We start from the raw sequence: 23,764 nt of genomic DNA on the forward strand, positions 1-23,764 counted from the left end.
CAAAGATCAGCGCAGAGTTCACTAGTTATTAACTAATAATTAATGTAATCCGATAGTCCCCAAATTTTCATGCATCATTAAGAACAACACAAAATTAATTTGCATGTGTTTATATTCATTTCTTGTTCAAAAAAAGGTATTTAGAGTCTCCAGCCATCATAGGTCTCCAGTGAGAATAAAAAAGGATTACAAGCACAGCTTGACAAATGATTCAATTATGTAATAAAATTACCAAGATTTTATTGATTTTCACCTTGAGAACTAAAATGATCAGGAGGGGAGTGATCAAACAACCAAAGGAAAGTCATTTTGCAGGGCTGTTACAGAGGTAATCCTGAATACCTCTGGTGAATTAGAATGACCTTCTGCTTTAAGAGTTTCTGGGGTGAGAACTCTCCTTGAATATTCCCATCCTTTTCACTCCTGCACGTGAAGGCTTTAATTGATAAAGGCAAGGGAAGAGTTTAGGGTGCTAAGTTCCACACCTGTTAGCCAAAACTATTCAACTGGAAAGATGATTCTACATCCACTGTTACACAGAAAACGCGGAAATGATCATTGGGAGAAAAGCCCAATGAACACTTAGCATCCATAAAAGTGAAGGACCAGCACCGCTGAAACCTCAGTTGGAAAATCATTGCTAGGAGCCCTGATCCAGTGCCTATTATTTAAATTTATCTTTTAACCTGGACAGCTGAAATAGGTGGAGACTAAACTAGAAAAAGTCTTGAAAAGTATCTGTTCAGATTTTACTGCCAAGATCCCTGAACTTCAAATTTAAAAGTATGACACTTAACTGCAGTTGAGTTTGGCATTCAGGCTTGATTCTTGGACAAATTTCCCATAATTCTTAAATCATCAATCTGGGTTGGTAAGCAACTCTCCCAACATCTCCAGCTAACGGAGAAATCACTAACATTTACTACAAGTCACAGGAAGCTTTCAAGTTGAAGTAGGAAATTGAACATCTTCAGCAGAAATCTTCCCACTGAGACGTAAGTTTCATTTTAAGGCACTAATAATAAAGGGTAAGAAAACAGCCAAGAATAAGTCAGATCTTTCCAGAAATACAAGACATTTCAAAAACACAAGGGAGGCACCTATCTGACCTACTTTAGCATCCAAGGGGACAGAGAATCGAAAGGTTTTCATGGCTGGCTGGTTCAGCTCTTTTCCTTTCTCCCAAACTTATGTACACGTCTCAGATTTCTATTTCCTCAAGAAGCAGTAGACAAAGGTGACAAGGATGTGGAAAAACAAACAAGCAAATCTAGTTTGTAGCCTAGTCTCATGATTAATTAATTTCGCATTGACAGCATGGAGTGCCTCAGACCTAAGGTTTTTTAAGTACTTTTTAAAATTACTTAGACCACAAACCCAGTGGTTGGAACTGTAACAATGTGCTCTTTTCTATTGTTCTGAGGGGGAACTGTATAAGGATAATTAATTTTTCAAGCCTGTGTAAATGGAATTTGTTCATAGCAAATTCTAGAGGGAAAAAAAAAAATCTACCTTAGAAACTTCAGTTCCAACAGGATTTTCCTATACATTCCAATGAATTCAATTTTGCCATGAGAAAAGAACTCAATAAAAACAGGGTTCAGGTCAGTTAGGTCAGGAGACCAACGCCAGCAAATGAGTGATTGTGGAGGTACGCGAGGTGGGACAGGATTTAGTGAAAGGAAGAATGTTTCCTGTGCACACAGACATGCACACACATAGCTGTGTGCTCACACGAATTTTTAAAGTGTGCACATGGGGAAGGCTCAACACTATTAGACACAAGCACAGATATCTGTTTGCATTTCTACAAAGGATCTGACACACGTCACACACCCACAGACACTCACGCACGAGGACCAGTGTGGCTTGCACAGACTCAGATCCAGAGAATTCTAGAGCTGCCGGCTTCACAGGAATGATTAGTATCTGCGGGATTACACTTCTTTTTGATGTGCAGAATTTTTATCTGGTTTTCTTTCCTGAAATATACCCTTTTCAAGAGTATGAAACCAAGTCTGGGAGGAACTCATCTTGATTCCTCGATAGACATGACTCAGGACAGGAACTACAGGAGTCAAACTAGCAATAACCTGGCCCCTTTGGGAAGTTATTTCTGGATTTACTGGGAAGTAGTTCTAGACTTAAACAGTTTCTAGGCAAACAACAAAAAGCAGAGCTCTGGGTGGAGGTGGAGATGGAAATGCCTGAAAGTCCAGAAATCAATATAAACAAAAGAATTGAGCATAAGTTAAAGGAGTTTCAACTAAGTTATCACCTCGACGGAGTTTGCTGACTGAAGAAGTCCTGCTGACTATGGAACTGAAAGATAATAATTGATATGTCAATATTTCTTCTTAGGAAGGCTCAGCTGGGAGTGATGTGGTGGGTATTAAGGGTGGGGTAGAGACAGAGGCCTAAGGCTCAGGTATGGCTCCTAAGGTTTCTGCTTGCCTGATTTCGAAGGAAAGGGTGCTAAAGCAAAAGGATCAGCCGCTGGCAGCTCCGTAGTCCTGGAGGAAAGGGACGTGATGGAAACAGAGCCAGCTATCGACTGCTTATTGGTTTGCGAAACAATTTTGTAGGCAGCGATGGGCTGGGCTTCTGGACTTGGCTCATCTTCCGGGCTATAGTGACGGGAATATTTGGATAAAGACTGAGGGCGGAACGGTTTGCCAGCCACGGGGACTGAGACAGATTCTTTCTGGGGCTGAGGTCCTTTGTTTCTGTCATTAGGATGGGCCCCAGATTCCAGAGAGGGGCCCCTGGGAGAGACGCTGTCAAGATGGTCTGCTGCTTGTACAGAATGGGAGGGGTGGTTAGACGGTTGGGCAAAACCAGCCATGGAATACTGAGCTCGTACAGAGGGATGCACGGCTCGATCAAGGCCCGGGAGCAGAGGAATGTCACTGGTCTGACGGAGGAGACCGGGCTGCGCAGGGGACTCCGGGGAGGCGCTCTGGGCAACGTTTAACTCCTCCATGCTTTTCTTCTTAGTGAAAGGAGCTCTCAAGAACACGTCCGCCTCCTCTGGCTGGGAAGGAGCCACGCTGCCCTTGCAGACAAATGGGGCTTTGGTGAAAATGTCCACGTCATCAGGGGGAACCCTCGAGCTCCTGAAGGGGGCAGTGGCGAAAACATCTGGCTCACCGAGTCCATCAGCGGTTGGCTGCGTGAGGGCTCCGAACTGGTTCTTTCTTCCACCTTGCGCTGCCTTGCCTTGCTCAGGAGAGACTTCTGGCTGAGTGAAGGGGGTGGCTCCTCCCAGCTTCCCCTGCGGAGGCTTGCAGCTCTCATCCTCTTCTGACGACTCCAAGAGGAGAGGTCGAGACCCACTGCAGTCCAGCATGTCCCCCTCGAGGTCGGTCCCTTCCTCTTCACTGCTGTGGAACGAGCTGTTGCTGGAAGGGCCATCTCGGGCCAAGTAGTCATATTCTAAACTGTTCTGAGTTTTCGTTCCAGGTACTCTGGAGGGGTCTGGATACAGGGGAAGGCCTTTAAAACCCGTTGATTCTTTAAAGTGCTCTACAGTTATTACAGGATAGGGATTGGGCTCTCTCTGGATACCTAGAAAAGCACAAAATGCAGAATTAATGCACAGGTCCATTCAACTCTCCTTGGAACATTTAATGGTCAACCCGTGGCAGAAACATTGTGGAACCAAATAATAGGTGTTGAAAATGGAAAAGGAAAAACAGAAAAAGAAAAGTCAGGCAAGGAAACTGCACACAAACTGGAACACAACCAATCACGGTCTCACATTTCGGAACACGATAGGCACGATGTGCAGGAAAGGAGATGAAGACGTTAGGCACAAAGACATTCAGTGTAACTATGCAGTGCTCCTACGCACAGGGCCAGGCACTGACACCTGCTCTACCTGGTGCTGGCTCAGGATGGAATGAAAACAAACCCAGTCACTCATCTCCACATCCACCATGACAGTTCTGGCTGATGCAGAAATACTGTCTGGAGACCAACTCAAATCGGATCTGACATGTGGTCATCTGCTCCACACTGCCTGTAACTGCGGATGGAACCCCCGCCCCCCGCCCCCCGCCGCCCCGCCAAAGCAGCAGAACGTGGCTGCTTGATAAATGCAAAATTACTTGATGATTTACATCATAAGCACTACTCAAAGAGCACAGGAGTGCCTCAAATATGAATACTGAAGGCACTTTCTAAGGGGAGGAGACATAATCAAAATCATATTAAATCAATCACCTTCAGCTAGAGTTGCCCTGGAATTTTGTTTTCAGTCTTCTAAGTTAGCAAAGATCTCCTCTGCTTAAATGAATCCATCATAAAGTTCTTTAAGCAGACGAGTAAAATGCACAGGTAATTACAGAAGTATTTGCAAACTCTAATAAACGAATCTATTTTTATCTAGGTAGAGGTGCCTCAGGGTGCTCTGGCTTTTAAAATCAAATAGACAATTATCAGAATGCAAGAGAGCTTACCTTCCAAGAAATATTAGCAGGTTAGAAGTATGTCATTGGGCACATGTTAGCAAAAGGGCAGGAAAAAGGCATATGTAACTAAGCAAGAAGAATCCAGAGAAAAGCGTGGTTGGGGGTAGAGATATCATGTCATCCTGGGTTTCCCAACCCACCAGGGTAAGAAATTATAGGTACCATGCTTTGGACTCTGATAGATGACTCAGAACACCCCCTCCCCACGTTACCCTCTCCCCTTCTAAGCAAACCATTAGGTAGTAGAAACTTCTGCTAACAATTTTCCCCTGCTAAAGTTTCTGCTTGAATTAATCACACAGAACACAGCAGAAGCGGCATCAAAATCAATTTATTGGGAAACCAGTTACTTAGAGGCATTACATTGTAAAGAGATGTAGAGAGAGATCTGAACATTTTAGAAGATACTGGACAAAAATACTATGTTTCTCTGAATCCTGTAACTTTTTAGCAGTGCTTCTTTTTAAACAGTTCTGACCTTAAGTATTGTTTTCAGAAACGAAAAAGGTGGGTCCCCCCCACCCCACCACCATTTTTATTTCTCTTTCTAGAACTCTGAATGTATTTGGTGAATTCCAAATTACAGAGTCTTTAAGTTAAATTCTGTACTGGTGCCAAATGGCTTTCTGAATAGTATCTGAAGGGGATAAATGTTTCCTTGCATTATAACTTTAGTATGTGCACCCATATGGTGATAGGAAAGCGTTAGTCAGGGGACAGGAAATAAACGGAACACCTTCTCCTTTGCAATATATGTGGAAAGACATAATTCTAATCTCTCAGGCAAGTATATTGATGTGAGATCTGTCACAGTGATTCCCAGATGATGATGTCTGGGGGGAAATTCAAATGAAATGGGGCAGAGAAGTTTTCCAAGATAAGATTTGCTGAGCAAAGTGGTATGAATGGCCCCCAAAACTCCTTGAACCACTTTCGAACACAGTATCAGTCGGACAGATTTTAGTTCCCAAAACTAAGTCATGACTTCTCATCTTCCAAAGCCACCCTAAAAGCTGATGTGGTTCTGTGGGAGAGCAAAATATCTCTTAGGAAAAAACTGGCAAATTTAGTCATGACCAACTCTGGCCACCATAGGAACCAATAATGAAAATAAGCACTAGTTTGACTGAAGCTAGTGTTCTAGGGAAATTTAAAAGGAATGTAGTCAAATCAAATTGTGTGCAGACCTCCAAAAAGCAGCTACCTATAGAACGCAGGGCATCTTGGATGCCTGCAGTGTTAAGAGTACATTGTGAGAGCTGTAAAGTACCAAGTAGGGGTACCCATGTCCAGAGTCAGACAGGCTAGAAGGGCATTCCTAACCTATCTAAACTACTTATGTTAAAAAGTGAGTTCTTGGTCAAGTCAACTGTAAAGCTGCCAACTCAGAGCATATTCTATGACCTTCATGATGAATAGGAAAAAATCACACCTAAAATTGCGACAACTTTAAAAAATTTATATAGTCCCCAAAATACTATAACATCAAGTTTGAAAGGAGAACTAGTCTCCAGTCCTTCAAAACGAGGCCAGACCTATTTCATCTCTCTCTTTGAACATGAATCTGCTCTATAGGATTGGAAAAGCACCTTTAAAGGATTTTCCCTTGAAGGCCAGATCTCTTAACCTTTCCATTATTTTTAGAGGAGGTGCAGTATGACCAAGGCTGAGAGCAAGCACCCTTTGTAACCCTCCAAGCCTGGCATTCTGGAGAACAAAGACACGCAGTGGGTATGGGGCATGCAGACATCCACATTCCCTCAGGTAATTTTGGTGGTGGCAGCACAAGAAACAAAGCAGTCAAGAGAAGGACAGATTCTAAATAACTGTAAACCGAAGACAGACATTAAATCTTGTTGGCAGTTAGAGGGGTTTTTTTTTTTTTTTTTTGAATATGTGTGTGCTATTGCAGGGAGGGAAAGCATGTATTTTCAGGGTGAACAGTCCTTGTATATGAATATAGCCTTGTACTGACAGAAAAACATGTTGGAAGCAGTCTGCCTACTAGCAATGAAAGATTTATACTAATTTAACCTCAGTGCCTTGGCCCAGTTCCTTTGGAAACCAATGGCATGCAGAGCAGATGCCCTGTGACCAGAAAACTCAATAAAGCTAGCCAGTTGTTCCTGGGGTAGGGGTGGGGAGTGAGGGAGGGGCATTGGGCTTAAACCTGGGACCTGGCCTCACAGGGTCAGGGTCTCCCTTATCAAGCATAAGGGTCTTCCTTATCAGGAAGCTTAAGGTAGGGCATTTTGTTCTAATTTCCTCAAATTAAGTCATGTCTCTTTTCATTTTGCTTTAGCACATTAAATTAAGCAAGAAGCCAAAACACACTTCTCTTTCTTGCTCTGATGTAGGACTGTGTGCCAGGTTAAGGTTAAGCACACTTTTTGACACTTCCACTAGGGATAACTCCATTTTAGTCTATTTTGAGGCTGCAAATTAATGTCGATTTCAGTAAGAGCTTATATGCTTCAGAAAGAAGGAAAGGCATCCTCAAAAAAGTATTTGATGCTTTGGCAACTATCCTCACCAATTCCCTATTAATTTCCAAAGCCACCCAAAGTGCTGAATAATTTAGAATAGGTTTACCCTGGAAATTTTATCTGATGGACAGTGAGGGCCAGTGTTTCCTAAAAAAAAAAAAAAATGAAAATCTGAAGACTTAAATTTCAGGCTGGATATTCCTGAGTGCAATATATCACACGTGACCAGAATTTTACTTTCTCCCATACTATAAAGCGAAATAACAGTTATAGGGAGTGTCAAAGACATAATTCTTGCCCAGAACTGAAGGTGACGTCTTGGGAGTACTGGGAAACCTTCTCGTATAGTTAGCAAATAGAAAGCAAAATACCCTTTACAAGAACTTCAGAAATGCAGCACCAAATGAAATTCACACTCTCAGAGCTGAATGAGGGAATCAGGAGATGGACATCAAACTAATAATTTCCATGACCTTTTGCTTAGATAATAAAATTAAGCATTGGGTTCTACCATATGCTGTGGAGTTGCATTAAAACCCATGCCTGGAGAATAAGATATTTGATGGGGGACAACACTGGCCAGAGACGCTGGGTCTCTCAAGCCAATGGAGCAATTAAACAAGAGAGATTTCTCCCTGGGCATAAAACGGCCGTTGCCAACATAAAATGTTTAATTAAATTGGCCTGGGTACATTAAAGATTAAATTAGAGGAGGGTAGCTACAGATCTGTGCTCCCTTTTACAGCTCCATGTCTGGTCATATCAGATGCAGGCTCACAGGGGTTTTATCCTCTATGACCGCAGATGAAGCCGGGGTAGCCATAACTCATTAAAATGTCCTCTGCATGTCTCTCGTACGTGTCTGCACTTTCCTTGTGCACAGGTGCTTACGGTCACTCAACAATGTGTTTACATCCTTTTTGCAAAAGTGGGTTTTCAGATCAGGAAAAGAGCAGCTACTGTAAGTTATTTATAGCTCTGAACATCATGCTCCTGTTTTAACAGATAAAAGTCTTTATTTTCCTGTATGTTTACATAAGAAACTTGTTTACAGACTTGTTTTTTTATACAATACTTGCGTAGCAAAGTTCAAATTTCACATTTTTCTGTATAAGATAGCTTCATGTACCTCTGTTTGCTTTGTCTTCTTGGGAGGACAGGATAAAGGTCTGTGGTGAATACACGTCCATGTGATGAGGGTGTGTGCGACAGGGCAGAGAATACTCCTAGGGCAAAACTACATCAGAGTGGGAACCAAGAAGATATCTTCCATTCTAGCAACTACCATGCTGCTGCATAGATCAGCATTGTCCAAAGAACCTCTCTCCCCCATCATAGTGAAAGGAAACCCAAGAGAAACAGAATAGTGTCTTGTTACAGATTATTTGAAATGGAGGCCATCTGGGATTCATTCTGACTCAAGAAATCCAAGCACACCCAACTCTAGGAACATTACTAGTGGGGAAAAGGAAAAGGCTAACTTTGTGCTGGTAAAATTACAGTCTCTTGAGAGGAATAAAGGATGGCTTTGTAATATCTGGAGTGTTTCAGTAAAGGTACCATTTTAAGTATCCATCTAATAGTTTCTCTGTTCTGCCTGGCAGCCTCTAATTTGCTTAATTCAGTGCTTTGGGCAATCCTGTCATTTTTATCCCCAAACTCTAAGTTCATGCCTACAGAATCCTGAATCTTACAGACTGAGAAAGCTAAAGACTCCTGGAACTATAGACGAACATCGGCATGGGAGACTTTATTTTGGCCGAAGGTATCTACAATGTGCATCTGCTCAGCTGAATTCATATGCCTCCATACCTGTGGGCTGAGGTCAACCCCAAAAGTCTCCTCCTTCCCCCAGCTCTACTGAAGGCAGAACTGTTCCTGACCTGGGCGGTCAGGGGTAGAGGTTGTGTTGGTTTGAATCATTTATGTCAGGAGAGACCGAAAAAAGGATTAGAAACAAAGCTAATATTTCATCTTGAGAAAAACAGGTTCTTTTCCTGGATTTGTTCCCCTATAATTATTAGCAAGCCAAGTTCTATAATTCTAATTTGGGAAGAGCCAAGTCCAGTGCCAAATGACACTGAACAAAGTGACAACCTCTTTCAGAGGTATTTTAAAACCCCTTTCAATTTTGCAAACCATACTAAAGACAGGTGAAATCATATAAGTTCCCTTATTCAGAATATTAAGGAAATTAAGACTGATTGTTGTCACATTCCATTATAAGGTCCTTTCTGGGAATTTTCAGTGAATTATTCATTCTTCTTACTATCTTCAATAGTAACCACTCTTCAGCTTAGGCGAGTGCTTTTGCTTTTTGGAAACATCTAAATGTTATTTAGAACCAAGAGTGGTGGGAAAAGATCAAGAGAGCATACTACTTTCAGATGCTGAAAGCGATACTAATTAGATAATACAACTGATTTTCTTATATTTTATTATTTCTTGATAGTATTGAATATTTCTAAGGAGAGAAGTTTCAAAAATAACATAAATGGTGGCAGCATCATTAGAATGAGTATTAGTTTCCCAAGTAAAACCAGATGCCTTTGAAGGGAACACTCAATTAGGTATCACAACTCTGATATGTCTGCTAAAGAAATCATTAATTATAATCATATTTAGAAGTGTCCATTTAAACCTTATCTCCTCTGAGGGCTGTGTTTTCAAAAACACTGGGACTTGAATTTGGTGATCTAGTTATTTGAATGCTGTAAAGGGAAAAAAATCCAACTTGTGATGTTTTCTGGTATACGTACTACTTTTGCACAGTCGGAATAAAAGCAAATCAGAAACATATGCTTACAGTTATTTGTCCATTTTTAAATGGCAGATCCTCGATTATACAGTTTAAAAAAATTGAAATCTTCTGATACTGTTTTGTTGGAATAGGTAGATACGTGTGTGCAATATTTAAAAAAAGGAAAATCTATGCCCAAAACTCTGTGATGATTTACGGGTCTCTTCAGATAACCAAGAGAGAGAGCAACCCGGGTTAGTGAAAGCCCACTGTAATTCTCTTAAAATGTAAATACTGCTACAGTAATAGTAAGAGCTACAAAAGATAACTGAAGAACATCAGGATTATATAAATCCTTCATAGTCCTCCTAAAGCATCGTAATAAATACTTAGAACCCTAGAATTCTATAACCTTAAAAACCATCTAGTCCAAACCTATCATTGTCAGTAAGGAGCAGCAGCTCTAAGAAGTGAAGCCCCTGCTGAAGGCCACTAGGCCAGGGACTGGCAAAGGTCAGGACAAGCTCCCATGTGGCCTGTCCTGCCCGGGTCTCTTCTCCCACCACCTGCTTTAGGTCCCACATCTGTGAAATGAAGTGGATGGGCTAGAATAATCTCTAAGGTCCCTCTTGTAGCTCAGTCTACAGTTTCAAAGTTCTATCAATTATTAGCATATTATACTCATCTCAAATAAACCCTTTTAGCTCAAGGATGATGCTATAAACTAAAGGAGGTCCCTTTTATCAAGTCACTCACATGTCTGCTTTAGCAGAAAAATAGTTCTCTCCTTTGAAGCCCTACTCCTAAAGAATAAACTCAAGATAATTTCATGTCATTATCCCCCTCAGGCTTCCTCCACCCAGTCTCTCTGGTTTCTAGTCTATTCATTTTCATTAACATTCTCCATTAAGCTTTATTGAGCCAAATGACTAGATAATATATCTCAATGTGATTACGGGTAATACATGAAAGGAACAATTTAGAGACACTTACCTAATTTCTAAACTGTACTCTTCGTGCTTTCAATTAAATTGAGAAACTAGATGTTTGATTATATTTCTAACATGTATGTATGAAAAAAAATCAAACTGGAAAACATAGGCATAAAACATTATTCTTATTTAAAAATAAACATCTCTTTCATTAGTTTATATATTCTTTCTATGTCTGGGAAACAGAATACCATTTTGATCTTCAGTAATATTCCTGTCCATAAAGGGGCAAACCAAGTCCCATTGTCACTGCTCTCCAATCATGGAGAGCTCTTCGAGGATATCTTTTTTAACCCTCAGCAGGAAGGTTGGGCCTCCCTCAATTTTGGAAACGACCCATTATCCTAATAGTGGCCTGTACTTAGTGTGTCTAGTTTCAGCTGGCACGGAAGTACTTAAAGTCAGAAGGAAGACTGAAAGGTTCCGACTTTTCCTCTGATACCTTTCAAAGGCTGTTCTCACATTGCTGGGGTCAAAGCTTGACCTCCAAGGTACAGGGTTTTGCAGGCGGTTGTTGCTGTTCAGCTTTCTTTTTTTCCCCCTTAAAGAGCAAACGTGAAGAAGAAGAAACAAAAGTGCTAGACAGGGAAATGAGCAAATGGACCTGGAATTTTATTGGTACAAATCTGATCAACTAAGGGGTTCCCTTCTGACCATGAAAATGGCACTCAAGGAAGAGAACCAAATGGGATTCTCTGTGCCTACCTCTTTCAAAAGGATGATTTTATAAAACTGCTTTGCATGTAAGGAAAAAAAATATACTTCGGTGAGTAAGGACATATACAGAGGGTGACCATGAGTCATGTTGTCACATCAGTGCAGGGGCCTTTATTTATTTTATGAACAATATTCTAAGGTTAGTGAGAAACTATGGTTTGTTTTGTTTTTTTAAATCTAGGATGCCAAGGAAAACCAACTGAACATATTTCATTGGCTGCATCCTTCAATTCAAACATCAGAGAGAAAGAAAGGTAAGTAGCCAGAGTCAAATTGTGCCTAGTGTGTCAGCATACTTATTTCTGATTATCTGAAAATAAACAACATGCTTATTCTACAAAGACAGAGGACCTGCTGAAAGCTTAGAGGAACACACAAGACTACTCAAAATGATTCCATATGTTACACTGTAGGGTTGCTGCGTAGTTAGTTATACAAGGGAAAGAGATCAAAACCCTGTACAGACACCTGATATCGGACTTGAAACGCCAAGTGGAAACAGAACTAGTCAGCGTCTTCATTTATACACAATTTACAATATTTGATTCAAAATAAAAATCACAAGAAAAATACATCTGTTTCTGCTACAATTCCTTCCCCTCCCCCATCCACCCCCCAGTGAAAAGTCTTCTAATAAAAGGTATCATATTACCACCACTGTCTGGTTTTGGTCTAATTCTGAGATCCCGGCTTGGGACAGTTAACACGAAAAGGAATGGCAATACTTGGAATTTATATAATGTACACATTTTATCCAAGGATCTCAAGTACTTGCAGTCATGTCTCCAGATCTGAGAAATCACGGTTCAATGGAAGCCAGAGTGCTGGACGAATGCTGGGCAGGTTGCATGGGGTGTGAAATCCCTTGGCTAAGTCTACGATCAAACAAGGTCAAAGTTGGTTGGCTAGAGCTGGGCTCAATTTCTCTTTCCAGACATATACCATCAGTCAGTTTTACCCTCTCTTAAACCACACACCCATCTCCAGGTTACTACCTCGATTTAAGACCAACTGAAGAAGCCATGTCCTCATGATAATGCAGCAGCATAAAAAGCAAAAACAGAGAAACACATTCATCAGCAACTGGCCAAAGGAGATGGGGTTGGGAGGATTGATTTGGGAGGCCATTCCTAGCAAGAATGAGACAAAGGTGTCAATTCACTAGTTTCAGTTACAGTTAAGCTTTTGGTGGAGTCGATTCCAGCAGAGGTGAAGCTCATGGCATCTAGCGTTTGATTTAAGATAATGCTATTGAAGAAGGGTAATGAGAAAACACAGCAAACTAACAGGGAGGAGCTGGCCAAGGAGTATCTGGAGGGCCAAAGTGATTTTCTTTCCTTATCATCTCTATGGGAGAAGGCAAGGGGTAGTAGGAGATTAGGGCTAGAGGGCCCCTTATTTGCAGATTTAAAAAAAAAATCATTTTCTTTTAACTCTGTAATGAAAATGTATATTACGGTATGAAGGTTACAGAACTGCATCTGCTACTGGGTCACGGCTACAGGTCTATGAGCTGATCCACCAGCAGTAAAGACCTGGCTAGGTTGGGAAGACTGGACTCAGAGCTTCCACTGCTGTTTCTAGAGTGCCCACCTGGAAGTGGAGAGATAGGAATTCAGGACAAAACACAGAGGGTTAGGGTTTAGATGTGCAGAACAAGCAAAGGAGAAACAAAACAAAACAAAACACTCTAGAGAAACAACAATTTACATTTTGCAAACTCTTACATGTTAATTTTTAAACATATAAATTAGTGATCCACCACCTCCCACCAAACGTTCAAGCACTGTGTGCATACCCTACTGTAGGCAGGAGACCTTGCAGAGAGGATGCTATTTGCAAATGAATATTTATTTTGCCTGAGAACTGCTGGCTGTACACTAACTTCCTGATACCATCAACTCATTTCCCTGTAAAGTAAAAATCAGTAATTTTTGATTTGGGGAGGAATTAGTTATTAAGACTACTGTAATAAAAACATGCTTTAAAAATATATAGATGGGGGGTGGGGTAGGGAGGGTGGGAGGGAAATGCAAGAGGGAGGGGATATGGGAATATGTGTATAAGTATAGCTGATTCACTTTGTTATACAGCAGTAACTAAAACAACATTGTAAAGCAATTACACTCCAATAAAGATGTTAAAAAAAAACAAAACAGCTTTGGGTTTTTGAGTGTAGAAAATAAATAAATAAATAAATAAATGTAAATAACACCTATATATGTTGTGTATATGTGTGTGTATACGTGTGTGTGTATATATATATATATATATATATATATATATGGTCTTAGGGCAATTCAGTGTTTTATGGCATGGTCAAATGATTTTAATCCAACAAAGAAGAAAAAGGATGCTCCACAAATGTCCAAAAGATGCAAATGATATCAAAGTACCATTGTTAATCTCTTTGGGAAGAATATTTATTACAGATTGTTCTAATCATGATAAGAAATATCCTGTGCGTTGTTTTTTTGTGTTTTTTTTTTTAAATATATATCTTCAGGTTTCCATTGACTGAAGATCACTTTATTTTTAGCTTGATACTTTGTAAAAACCAGCTTTTAGTCAAACTATTACTTTTAGTCAAATATTACTTTTCTTCTCTCTAAATAAACACCATGGTCATGCTTTAAGATACCTATATTAGTACCTTTACCTGTGTCTCCATCTATCTACACTGGCCCAGCCCACAATGATTGTTATTACCCCCAATTTCCTTCATTAAATGTTGATGCTTTTTCCCTCCCCTTGTAGATTAGGTACGTTACTATTTTGAAGAGAGCTGATGTCAAACTCTTCTCTTTTCCCCATCCTCTCTTTCTTACCTTGTGGGTTTTTGGTTATCAATACAGGAATAGGGTCAAACTCATCTTCTGCCACCTTGTCCGAGCCCTCAGGGACATCAAAACCTGAGATGAGATTACTATCTTCTGCAGCTTAATACAGAATGCAAGTACACAAGCAGAAACAACAGAGGTAGAGATTAGCAAATGAGAGAATACATAAGAGGCACACAGTTCCCAACTGTACAATCACTGTTGTTTTTAAAGATGAAAATGCTTATTTTCCTGAGTTGAAATAAAAGTAGTAAAGCTGGAAAACTTGGGGAAATAGAAAATAATGCTTCAGAGCTGGCCGTGTTAAGACTTTCATAAATGAGAAGGGAGAAGGGTTATAGGAAGAAATCTCCCTACCTTTGTAAGGCCATTAAATGTAGTTATTGTAAGGTATCTCTTCACCGTCAGTAATTCACAAAGGCACGGGATTTAGTCATTTATCTTCTTTATTGAGCAAACAGAGGCCGGACTAACAATATTCAGAAACACTCAAAAACCAAGGGTAGGGTGGAGATAATCAGTCACCCTTAAAGAAGTAACCAGTGTACACAAGGTAAACAGAATACTTCTGAAAGAACTCACTGCCCTGTGACTGGGAAAAAAGACATTCAAACACTGATGCCCCTGTAATGTTGGGGCACAAGATCACATGCACTGAGATTTCAAGCTGAAGTTTGCTAGAAGTTCTCCATTCTACAAGCAAGTGCTAGCTGAGCAACTATTTTGCAAGTGATGTTTCTCTGTAATTACGCATTGCTGCAGACACACTCCTGTCAGACATAATTGGCTAAATAGGTAACTTCTCTCTACACGCTCTATAAAAACATAGTCATTTTAATGCTATTAAGGGTCAAAACAAAAACTCAGCTATTACCATTGCAAACCAAAGGCTGATAATTTTTTAGTCATCTCAGGGAGGCTTCCTTCCTAAATTTCCTTCAGAAAGGACCTACAAGCTGTTCCTTTAATATGTATTTGCTCCTTCCAGAAAACCACGTTCACTATCCAAGCACAGAAAGTTTAGTGAATGCCTGTGTACAGTAAGCCAGGCATGGTGCCTGTCACTCTCACGAACTACTCACTGAATAGAGCTCAATTCAAGCTACCTCTGTCCCTCAGAATTTCAAACCAGTATTAACCCAAGACTAAGAAATGGAAACAGTAGATTAGAAAGAGAAACCCAGTAATTAATCATGACTCAAAGGTTAACTAAAATTCAAAACTTTTACGAGTTCCATCTTTGAGGACTGACTTTTGAAGAACGATGCTTTTTTCTTTATTGTAGTAATCACTATCAAAAAACTTTACATCTGATTTAATGAAACAGTTTTAAGTTCTAAGGCCAACAGGTATCTAATTATAGTCAGTTAGTGGACAGTCAACTCAACCCTGAGCTGACTGCAAAGGTATGTAGCTCTGTCTTTAATAGAAAGCATGGAATATCTGCATTCCAGGTGACTGCCAGAAAGCAACATCTCCACAGTCTGTTGTCCCAGCCTTATTAAATATTCTTACTGAGAGGAACTTTAACACAGGGGCTAAGAGTACAAACTCAAGTTTTCCACTTAAGGAGGTGGTTAAAAAACTTCACTAGCAAAGACTTTTGTCAAGGAAAATTCTCAGGAGTTGCTCAGTTCTTCTCCTCTAAGGATATATGTGGGCCCAAGAAGAGGAAAGCATTTACCTTTATGGGCCGGAGCAGAGATCGCTATGGGGGCAAATTCTTCCAGAAGGTCAGTAGTAGGGTTAGAAAGCAGAGAGCAATCAATCAGGGAATCTTCCCCGGTGAGAGAATCTGAGTCCAGATTAACAGCATCCCAGGTCAGTGATGGCATTAAATGGCACACACAACAATATCACGAGGTTAGGTCTTAGCCTTTAAGTTATTCCATTTATTGGGTTGGCCAAAACCCGTAAGAGAGTACAAAACCCCGAACGAACTTTTTGGCCAACCCAATACATTATACATACAAGCCAAGGCGGGAGAAAGAAAACCAAAAGAAACCCGTTAAGCACTCTGGATTTTCATCTATAGAAACATGTATTTCTAAACTTCTCTTAACAGATATATATAAATATGGAAGAATTTTTTTGCTCAGAGGTTGCTGGTTAAGCAAGTAAATGGTCTGGATGCCAATAAAACTTTGGCAACTCAGTTCTCAGCAAATGCCATTAGGGGAAAAGGACTTTGCAACTAAAGAGTTTCACTTAAACTTTCCCTAAACATTCATTGAAAAAAGTTGCTATAAGATGAGGTATCCAAGCTGACAAGAAGGGGGTTGTCCCTGGCTTATTATTAGCAGAATATGGCATGATTAGGCAGTACTTTTTTAGAACTCAACCCAATCCCCATTCAAAATAGAATGATCTTGTCTCTTATTAGTATTCTTTAAATCTGAATTACTCCTTTGAACACATGATTTTGCTTTTACTTAAGGAACAGAAGGAAGGTTAAATTCAGAGTTCAAGTATTTCAACACATAAATTGTTTTCTGGGAGAGTTTTCTAGGAGAAAACAGCCAAGTAAGCAGAAGGAAAAACAACCATATTGTCTTCTGTGTCATTTTTTTTTTTTAACCTGGATGAGTTTATTCTCATATTTCCTAGACTTCTAATTGTTTCTGTTCCAAGTGAGCAAAGTGGACACTTTTATCAAGGTAATTATGGACTCAATAAAAATGAAGGTTATCAAATCTGTATTTAAGGAATTGTAGTTAAGGAATGGATCCAGGGAAGATTTCAACTTTGCCTACAATTTAATAGCAAATCACCTAGATGTGATTAAAGCTCTGTGCTGGGAATAGAATGTTAACATACATAACACGAGCCCCCACGGACACCACTGACATTGTTAGATCCGAAAGACTGCTTAGTACCCAGGAGGAGTTAAGGGCATCCTTACAACTCAGCAGAGTTCTTTAATTAAGGAAGTAGAGGGAACCCGCCACCAGTGACAAAAATCTTCAATAAAGACAGACTGAAACCAAAGAAAGCCCAGGGATCACTCTACAAAGAACATGGCTCCAAAAAGGTACTCTACTCTTTAGTGAGGAAACACATCGCTCAATATCTAAAGCTGGGGCTGTAATGATGCAGAGCATCCATTCCAGGAGGAACTAACCAGGCTGTGAAATAAGCCCAGGACCATCTGCCGCAGGTGGAAAGCCTGACTCAGAGGGCTCCCCGAACTGACCAGTTCCTGCAGCCCCAGAGACTCCTGACTGACCTGTGCGGTTTGAGGTCACAGATTCCGTCTGAGATGGGAGGCGCTGGGCCACCGGGGGCTCCAGTCCTGGTATCAGACTCTCAACAGCAACATCAGCTTTTTCTTTTGTAACAGAGCATTAAGAGAGGAGAGGAAAGGGTAAGGGAAAGGTAATCAGAAGGTTCCTTGGATGATTCTGTGAAGGCTTTCTTCTGCATGTCTCTAAAATGCCCATCTCAGGTAAGATGGAAAGCACAGTAAGTTGCTTTCTTTCTGCTGCTTCGAGTGTCTGGGCTTCACTGACAGAGTGGGCACGTGCAAGGTTAACCACGGTGGCTAGTCTCGGTGATTCTCAGTTTTTACAGATAAATGCTGAATGCGAGCTATTCAAGCAGACCTCTTACGTGTCAGAAGACATAGGCTCAAAGGCGCCTTAATGTCTTCTGGTAATTGTGCTTTTCTTAAGGGATAAACTTGGGGGCAAACATACTCTGTGCCTTGCAAAGGCCACTAGTCCACCTCAAATCCCATGCCATGCTGTAGCTGGAGGTATTCTTTACCGTGTGACATGCCCCAGCTGGAGGAGCATCTCTCTGAAGGCTCATGGCATTTCTGAGTTCTAGGACTTTGTGTTCCTGTAGTACAGGGGCCCCGGACGTTTTATAGGTCTTGACTGCCTTGCGGCTGGAGCACAAGAAAATGTAAAAGCAAGCAGATCAAGCCCCTGCCCTGGATTCTACTCATAGGGCCTCAACACGGGGCAAACGTTTTCTCAGTTACTGACACTTGGCACATACGGAGGCCTTCTAAAGAAGAATCTGCTAAATGTGAAGTCCACCTGGAAACCAACTTTTTTCATGAAGCTTTTGTAACGAAATGTGAATTTTTCCACATTCCCCCTAGTTCACAAGAAATTCACTCTAGAAATCTCAGTGTTTCAAGAATAAATAACGGTGCTGTGCTGCTGAAAGGCAGAGATAACACTTCGTTGGGGGCGATAACAAGGGAGATTAAACAGCCCTGGCTTCTGGGTTAGCACAAGGCATCACTCCAACACCAGGAGGCTTCGTCCGCTCCTCAGCAGGGCTACTCAGTAGGGATCTGTTAACCAGTTAGTTGCCATTTTTGAAACAGACACACATATCATGCATGACTGAAGAAACAGAGATGATGACTTTACCAATTACAGCATCAGAAGTGCTACCAAAAGGATCTGTCATAGGCAAGAGGTCAGGGAGCAGAAGAGAAGTGTCAGGAGATTTGAGTCCCTCGATTAGTTTTTCTAGGTTGGGCAGAGAAGTAAAGAGAAAGCAAAAATGCAATGAGATATTCAAGTAAGCCGATCATTTATCATTTTCTATACAAACACATTTTAGGGGTCAAAATTTTACATAGATTCAGCATAAAAACAAATACTGCTAGTATCTTGTTAAAAATAGGCTCTCAAAGTTTAAAAATGATTATTTCCCCACATGAAGTAGTCACTTTGTAAGGCATTCAAGATGCTGCCCTAAGTTTATTTTTAAATTTGTGGTATAATTTATGCTGAATAAAAGCCACCAATTTTAAGTGTACAATCTGATGTATTTTGACAAATATACACAAAAGCACCACTGAAATAATGAGGTAGAACATTTCCATCACCCCAAAAAGGACCCTTGTGCCCCTCTCTAGTCAATGCCTTCCTCTTACCCCCAGACGCTGGCAGCAACTGATCTGCTTTCTGTCCTTATAGCTTTGCTTTTTCTACCATTTCCTACATAGTATGTAGTCTTTTCTGATGTCCTTCATTTAGCATAACGTTCCTGAGATTCCTCCATGTTGTGGCATACATCAGTAGTTTGTTTTATTGCTGAGTAGTGTTTCACTGTATGAATGGACCACATTTTGTTGACTCATTCATCAGCTGACGGATATTTGGTTATTTCCAGCTTTTAGCTATTAAAAATAAAGCTGCCATAAACATATGCATATAAGTCTTTTTGAATCTCTCTCTTTTTTTTTTGTCTTGCATTTAGAAATGGTTTATAACTCACCAAGAGAAGCAATGAAACCACACCTAAGTTAACTTTAACAATCATTTATTGTCTGCCAACCGAGAGCTTGTGACACCCCTGGTATACTCTTATTATTAAACTGTCAAATCTCACAAAATTCACTTAAGCCTGCAGATGGATTACTTTTGATGTCTTTTGGCTAAAAAAACAAAAGGACATGAGAAGCCACCAGATTTGTCACACCTGATAACTTAATGTGTGATAACATGGACACATCAAGGATCCTTCCAAGACAACTCTTTAGCCTGATCCATCAACAACTCTCTACATGTAACCTAATAAAAGTAGAGCATTAAAATAAAGTTTCTCAAGCAATTAAAAAAAAAGCAGAGCATTAACTTGACACAAAATAATGAATCATAGACTCTTACAGAAAGAAGGGAATTAAGAGCTCATACTTCCTTTTACTTACAAAGAGACTGAGACCACATAACTTCTATAATTTGCCCAGTTAAAGGCCTGTTAACAATGTTTTTTCTATCACAAAAATAAGCTGCCTTTAAGATAAAGCTAGAATTAAAATGTCTGAGAAAAAGAAATGCAAAGTTCAAGTATGTGTATATAACATTTTAATGAATCTGTATTCTTCTAGGCTATCAGGAATCAAGATAAGCAAAGATGAAATTGATATTTACTGAGGGATAGAAACCAAATTTTAGGTGATCTGTAATTTAGGTGATCTATAACTACACAGATGAAACAAAATAATGGATTTTAGCGTCTTGGCAAGATAATTTGCTTTGGTACAATTAACATACTGCAGAAAAAGCCATTTTTATACGTGAAACCAATTTACCATCTTTGAAATGTATAACATGCGGCTATCTTTGAATTAAATACCAATATGCTACGTATCTCATTTATACCTAATTTATATTGAAGGAAGGAAGGAAGGAAGAAAGCAGCCTCTCATCAGCAGGGAAAAAAAAAAACAGGGTTCTAACCAAGTATACAAGTGTAATAACATCAGCACTAATCTTGAACTGTATATGACATTATAAGAAAAGATGTTTAAAATATCTTGGACAATTTTCAGCATACTGGCAAAAGTAAGATGGTTTTCCCCAAAAGTCTGATTTTTCATTATTCTGAACACTAGCTTTTGTTTTATTCCCCCGACCCGGAAAGGTTCTTTTACTTAAAAAAAAAAAAAAAAAAAAAAAAAAAAAGTAATGGTCTTCTATCACTTTTAGCACACAGATATTTGCAATCTTGTGAAGCACTGGATAAAAAGTAAAGGCCCCAACATTACTTGTTTTTCATACAGCAGTTTGTCTTGGCCTCTCCAGTGACTGGGTGTGACCCTGGGGCAGTTCCTGAAACAGATCTCCTTATCTGTAAAAGACAGACACCTCCCCCTAACCTTTTTGTATTAGTCACTCAAACATCATCTCTAAGCCTTTCTCCACCCTCCCGACCACATTAGGAACTTTCTGGAACAATCTGCTTTCACTTCTCCTGCAGCCCTGAAGGCAGGGAAGGTGTCTTCTTAATTTCTGTGTCCCCAGTTCCTGGTTCCTTCTAGTCCTCTGTCAAATCTCTGCCTTTTGGCTTCACTGGGGAAGTGGGAAGAACAGGGGATCAATGGCAAAAAAGCAGGTCCTTCAACAAGAATCTAATTTTTTAAATTAGCCATTAGCAAAAAGCATGAGGGTACGTGTGTGCATGCATGCATACCTGTGTTGTATCGTAAGATGGAACGGGGTGGGGATGGGGTAAACTGCCACATTCTTTTCTGACCAAACCTCGAAGGAACAGGCTGTTCACACAGATAATCTGGATGGTCACTGCTGCTTAGGAATATTCAAATCTTAGAACTGTGGGCGGGAGGAGCAGGGGTCAGAGTAACATCAGGCAGAAAAACAGGAGTGAGAGGCCAGGGCTGCTTCATAAGTCACATCGGCAGCCTGTGCAAAAATGGTTTCTTTCACTCCCGGGGCTCTTGCGGCTGTCGGTTACTCAGTACTGACCCCCAGGTGCTATTATAACAATGGTTGTCACTTGCATTTGTAGAGTTCAATGTCAAACATTTTCATTCATTATTCACAAAAAAACCTGGGTTTGGTAATACTGATACAGTTGAGAGTGGACATCAGAAAACGTGAGAATGCGTGACTTGTCCAAAGTCACAGATGGGACATGGTAGAGCCTGGACTTGACTTCAACGTTTCCTCCACATTCTGTCTACAGGGTCTGCTTAGCTCCATAACCAGAGGAGAAAGTGTTTTCACACAGACATGGTCCCATGCACAATGGTCAAGTTATAAAAGATATGTTAACACTGGAAGGAACTTCAGATCTTATCCAATTAGCCTTCTCATCTGCAGGTGAGGAAACAGCTCCAGAGAGGTGAAGTAACTTGCCTAAGATCTTACAGCAAGTAAGCCACAGAGCTAGCTAGGACTAGGACCCAGAGCTTTATGTATAGAGATTCAATCTCCTGGTTTAACTAAGGCTTTGATTGCTTTAAAGTGTACAGACTCTTAGAAGATAAATTTTAAGCTATCACTGGTCATTTTTGGTCACTGTAAATGAAGAATGTGAGGACAGATTGTAATGGGAGGGAAAGATTGTAATGGGAGGTACAGGAGGCTGACAGTCTCTAAATCACAGCCTGGAGGCCTCCCAGGTGCATCAAGGTCTGGCTTTGATATCCTTCCTTTTATGAATTCTGGCCTCTCTCTCAAATTTTTATAAAAACTCTCTGAGGCCATGTATCATGATGCCGGGGTGGGAAAGAGCAGAGAAGAGGTGGTGAATTTAGGAAACTAGGCAGGAAGTGTTCTTTACGATCCAAAACCTTGATCAAGTTCTACACGTATGACGATACTTGTTGCTATCTAATGAACAAAGACTTTTAAAATTTTACTTGAATCATGGGAAATGGCTTCTCTGGATGCAAAAACAAAACATATCTTCTAGGACAGTTCATACCTGAAATGTACAAAGACACACACTAATTCTCAATTATACAGAGTGACAGACGAACGAAAACCAGAAATAATTCATAAATTGTATTTTGCAATGATTTAATCCTCCTGAGAAACATTTAATCTTTTATTGTGATGCTATACATTTTCATTTGGGGTCTGCAAAATCCTCCCAAATGAATAAGTAACATGAAAGAGTCAAAGGGCCTGAGTTTAAGTTAATTAAGTTACCTAACTTTTCTAAGCATCAGTTTCTCACCTGTAAACAGAGGAGAGGAACTACTTTAAAGGGCTTTTAGGATTAAATGGGCATATTTATCAGAATTAATGTGTGTACATGTGCATATAAATTGAAGTACTTAGCCCATAAAAGAGGATTAACATCTCCTTTAAGTAAGAGGACTAGATAGGTCAGCCGGCTACAGATGCTTGAGACTACAGTAGTGAAGGCAGGTGAAGTTCTAGATTTTACTCAAATGCTTTGGTATGAAAACAGAATAAGCAGAATTCCCTGAATAAAGTGAAGTGGGAGGTGGAGGCAGCTTGGTCTAGTAGAGGAAGAAAAGGCACTGAGAGCCAGGGGACCTGGGTTCTGCACTAAGTCTATGTGGCACTTCGGGCAAATCACTGTTTCTCTCTGGATCTAAGTTTTCTTACTGATAAAATGAAGATAAATGTAAAGGTGCTGTCCACCTCTAAAAGTTCAATCAACCAGTGTGAGGGGAAAAACAGGAAGTACGAACTGGCGGCTTAGAAGATGGACTGCTTAGTGATGACACTGGAACTCTGAACTGGTACTAATGGCAAGGAAGAACACCTGGAGGGCTCCTCAGTGACATGGGCAGGAGCTAAAATGAGTGGCCTCAAGGTGACAGGTTTTGGGAAATGCAGAGAGCTGTTCAACGTGCAAACTCAGCCCAGACATAAGTGGCCAGGAGAACAGGGTGACGAGGTGGGGGAATATCAAAGCTTGCTCCTCATCTGAGAAAAGAACAAACCGCAATTGTTTTCTACCTTAGTGTAAAAATAATACATGTTTATTGTATAAAATCTGGGAAATACAGATAAGCTAAAGGATAAAAGTAGGAAGAGCTTCAAGATGGCGGAAAAGGGAGACACGGAGATCACCTTCCTCCCCACAAATACATCAGAAATACATCTACATGTGGAACAGCTCCTACAGAACACCTACTGAACGCTGGCAGAAGACCTCAGACTTCCCAAAAGGCAAGAAACTCCCCATGTACCTGGGTAGGGCAAAAGAAAAAAGTAAAAACAGAGACAAAAGAATAGGGACGGGACCTGCACCAGTGGGAGGGAGCTGT

General features: G+C 40.4%; 1 protein-coding gene across 14 annotated transcripts in view; it reads right to left on the reverse strand.

Moving 5' to 3' along the window:
- Positions 1 to 51: 51 nt before the first annotated feature.
- Positions 52 to 23,764, reverse strand: part of AAK1 (AP2 associated kinase 1) — a 172,007-nt gene continuing 148,294 nt past the window's right edge. For 3 of the 14 annotated variants that reach the window (XM_055089220.1, XM_055089221.1, XM_055089219.1), the window contains 5 exons: positions 18,633 to 18,734; positions 17,474 to 17,575; positions 15,932 to 16,042; positions 14,236 to 14,346; positions 52 to 3,567 (listed from right to left, as the gene is read on the reverse strand). In XM_055089220.1, coding sequence (XP_054945195.1) covers positions 2,438 to 3,567; positions 14,236 to 14,346; positions 15,932 to 16,042; positions 17,474 to 17,575; positions 18,633 to 18,734 — 1,556 coding nt within the window. In that variant the 3' untranslated portion in view covers positions 52 to 2,437. Of the gene's footprint in view, positions 3,568 to 4,133; positions 5,497 to 11,132; positions 13,318 to 14,235; positions 14,347 to 15,931; positions 16,043 to 17,473; positions 17,576 to 18,632; positions 18,735 to 23,764 lie in introns of those variants that run through there. The other 11 variants (XM_024133563.3, XM_028496895.2, XR_008618913.1 and 8 more) reach the window with 10 other exon arrangements.

Source organism: Physeter macrocephalus, chromosome 12, assembly GCF_002837175.3.
Source record: "Physeter macrocephalus isolate SW-GA chromosome 12, ASM283717v5, whole genome shotgun sequence".
Taxonomy (NCBI): domain Eukaryota; kingdom Metazoa; phylum Chordata; class Mammalia; order Artiodactyla; family Physeteridae; genus Physeter; species Physeter macrocephalus.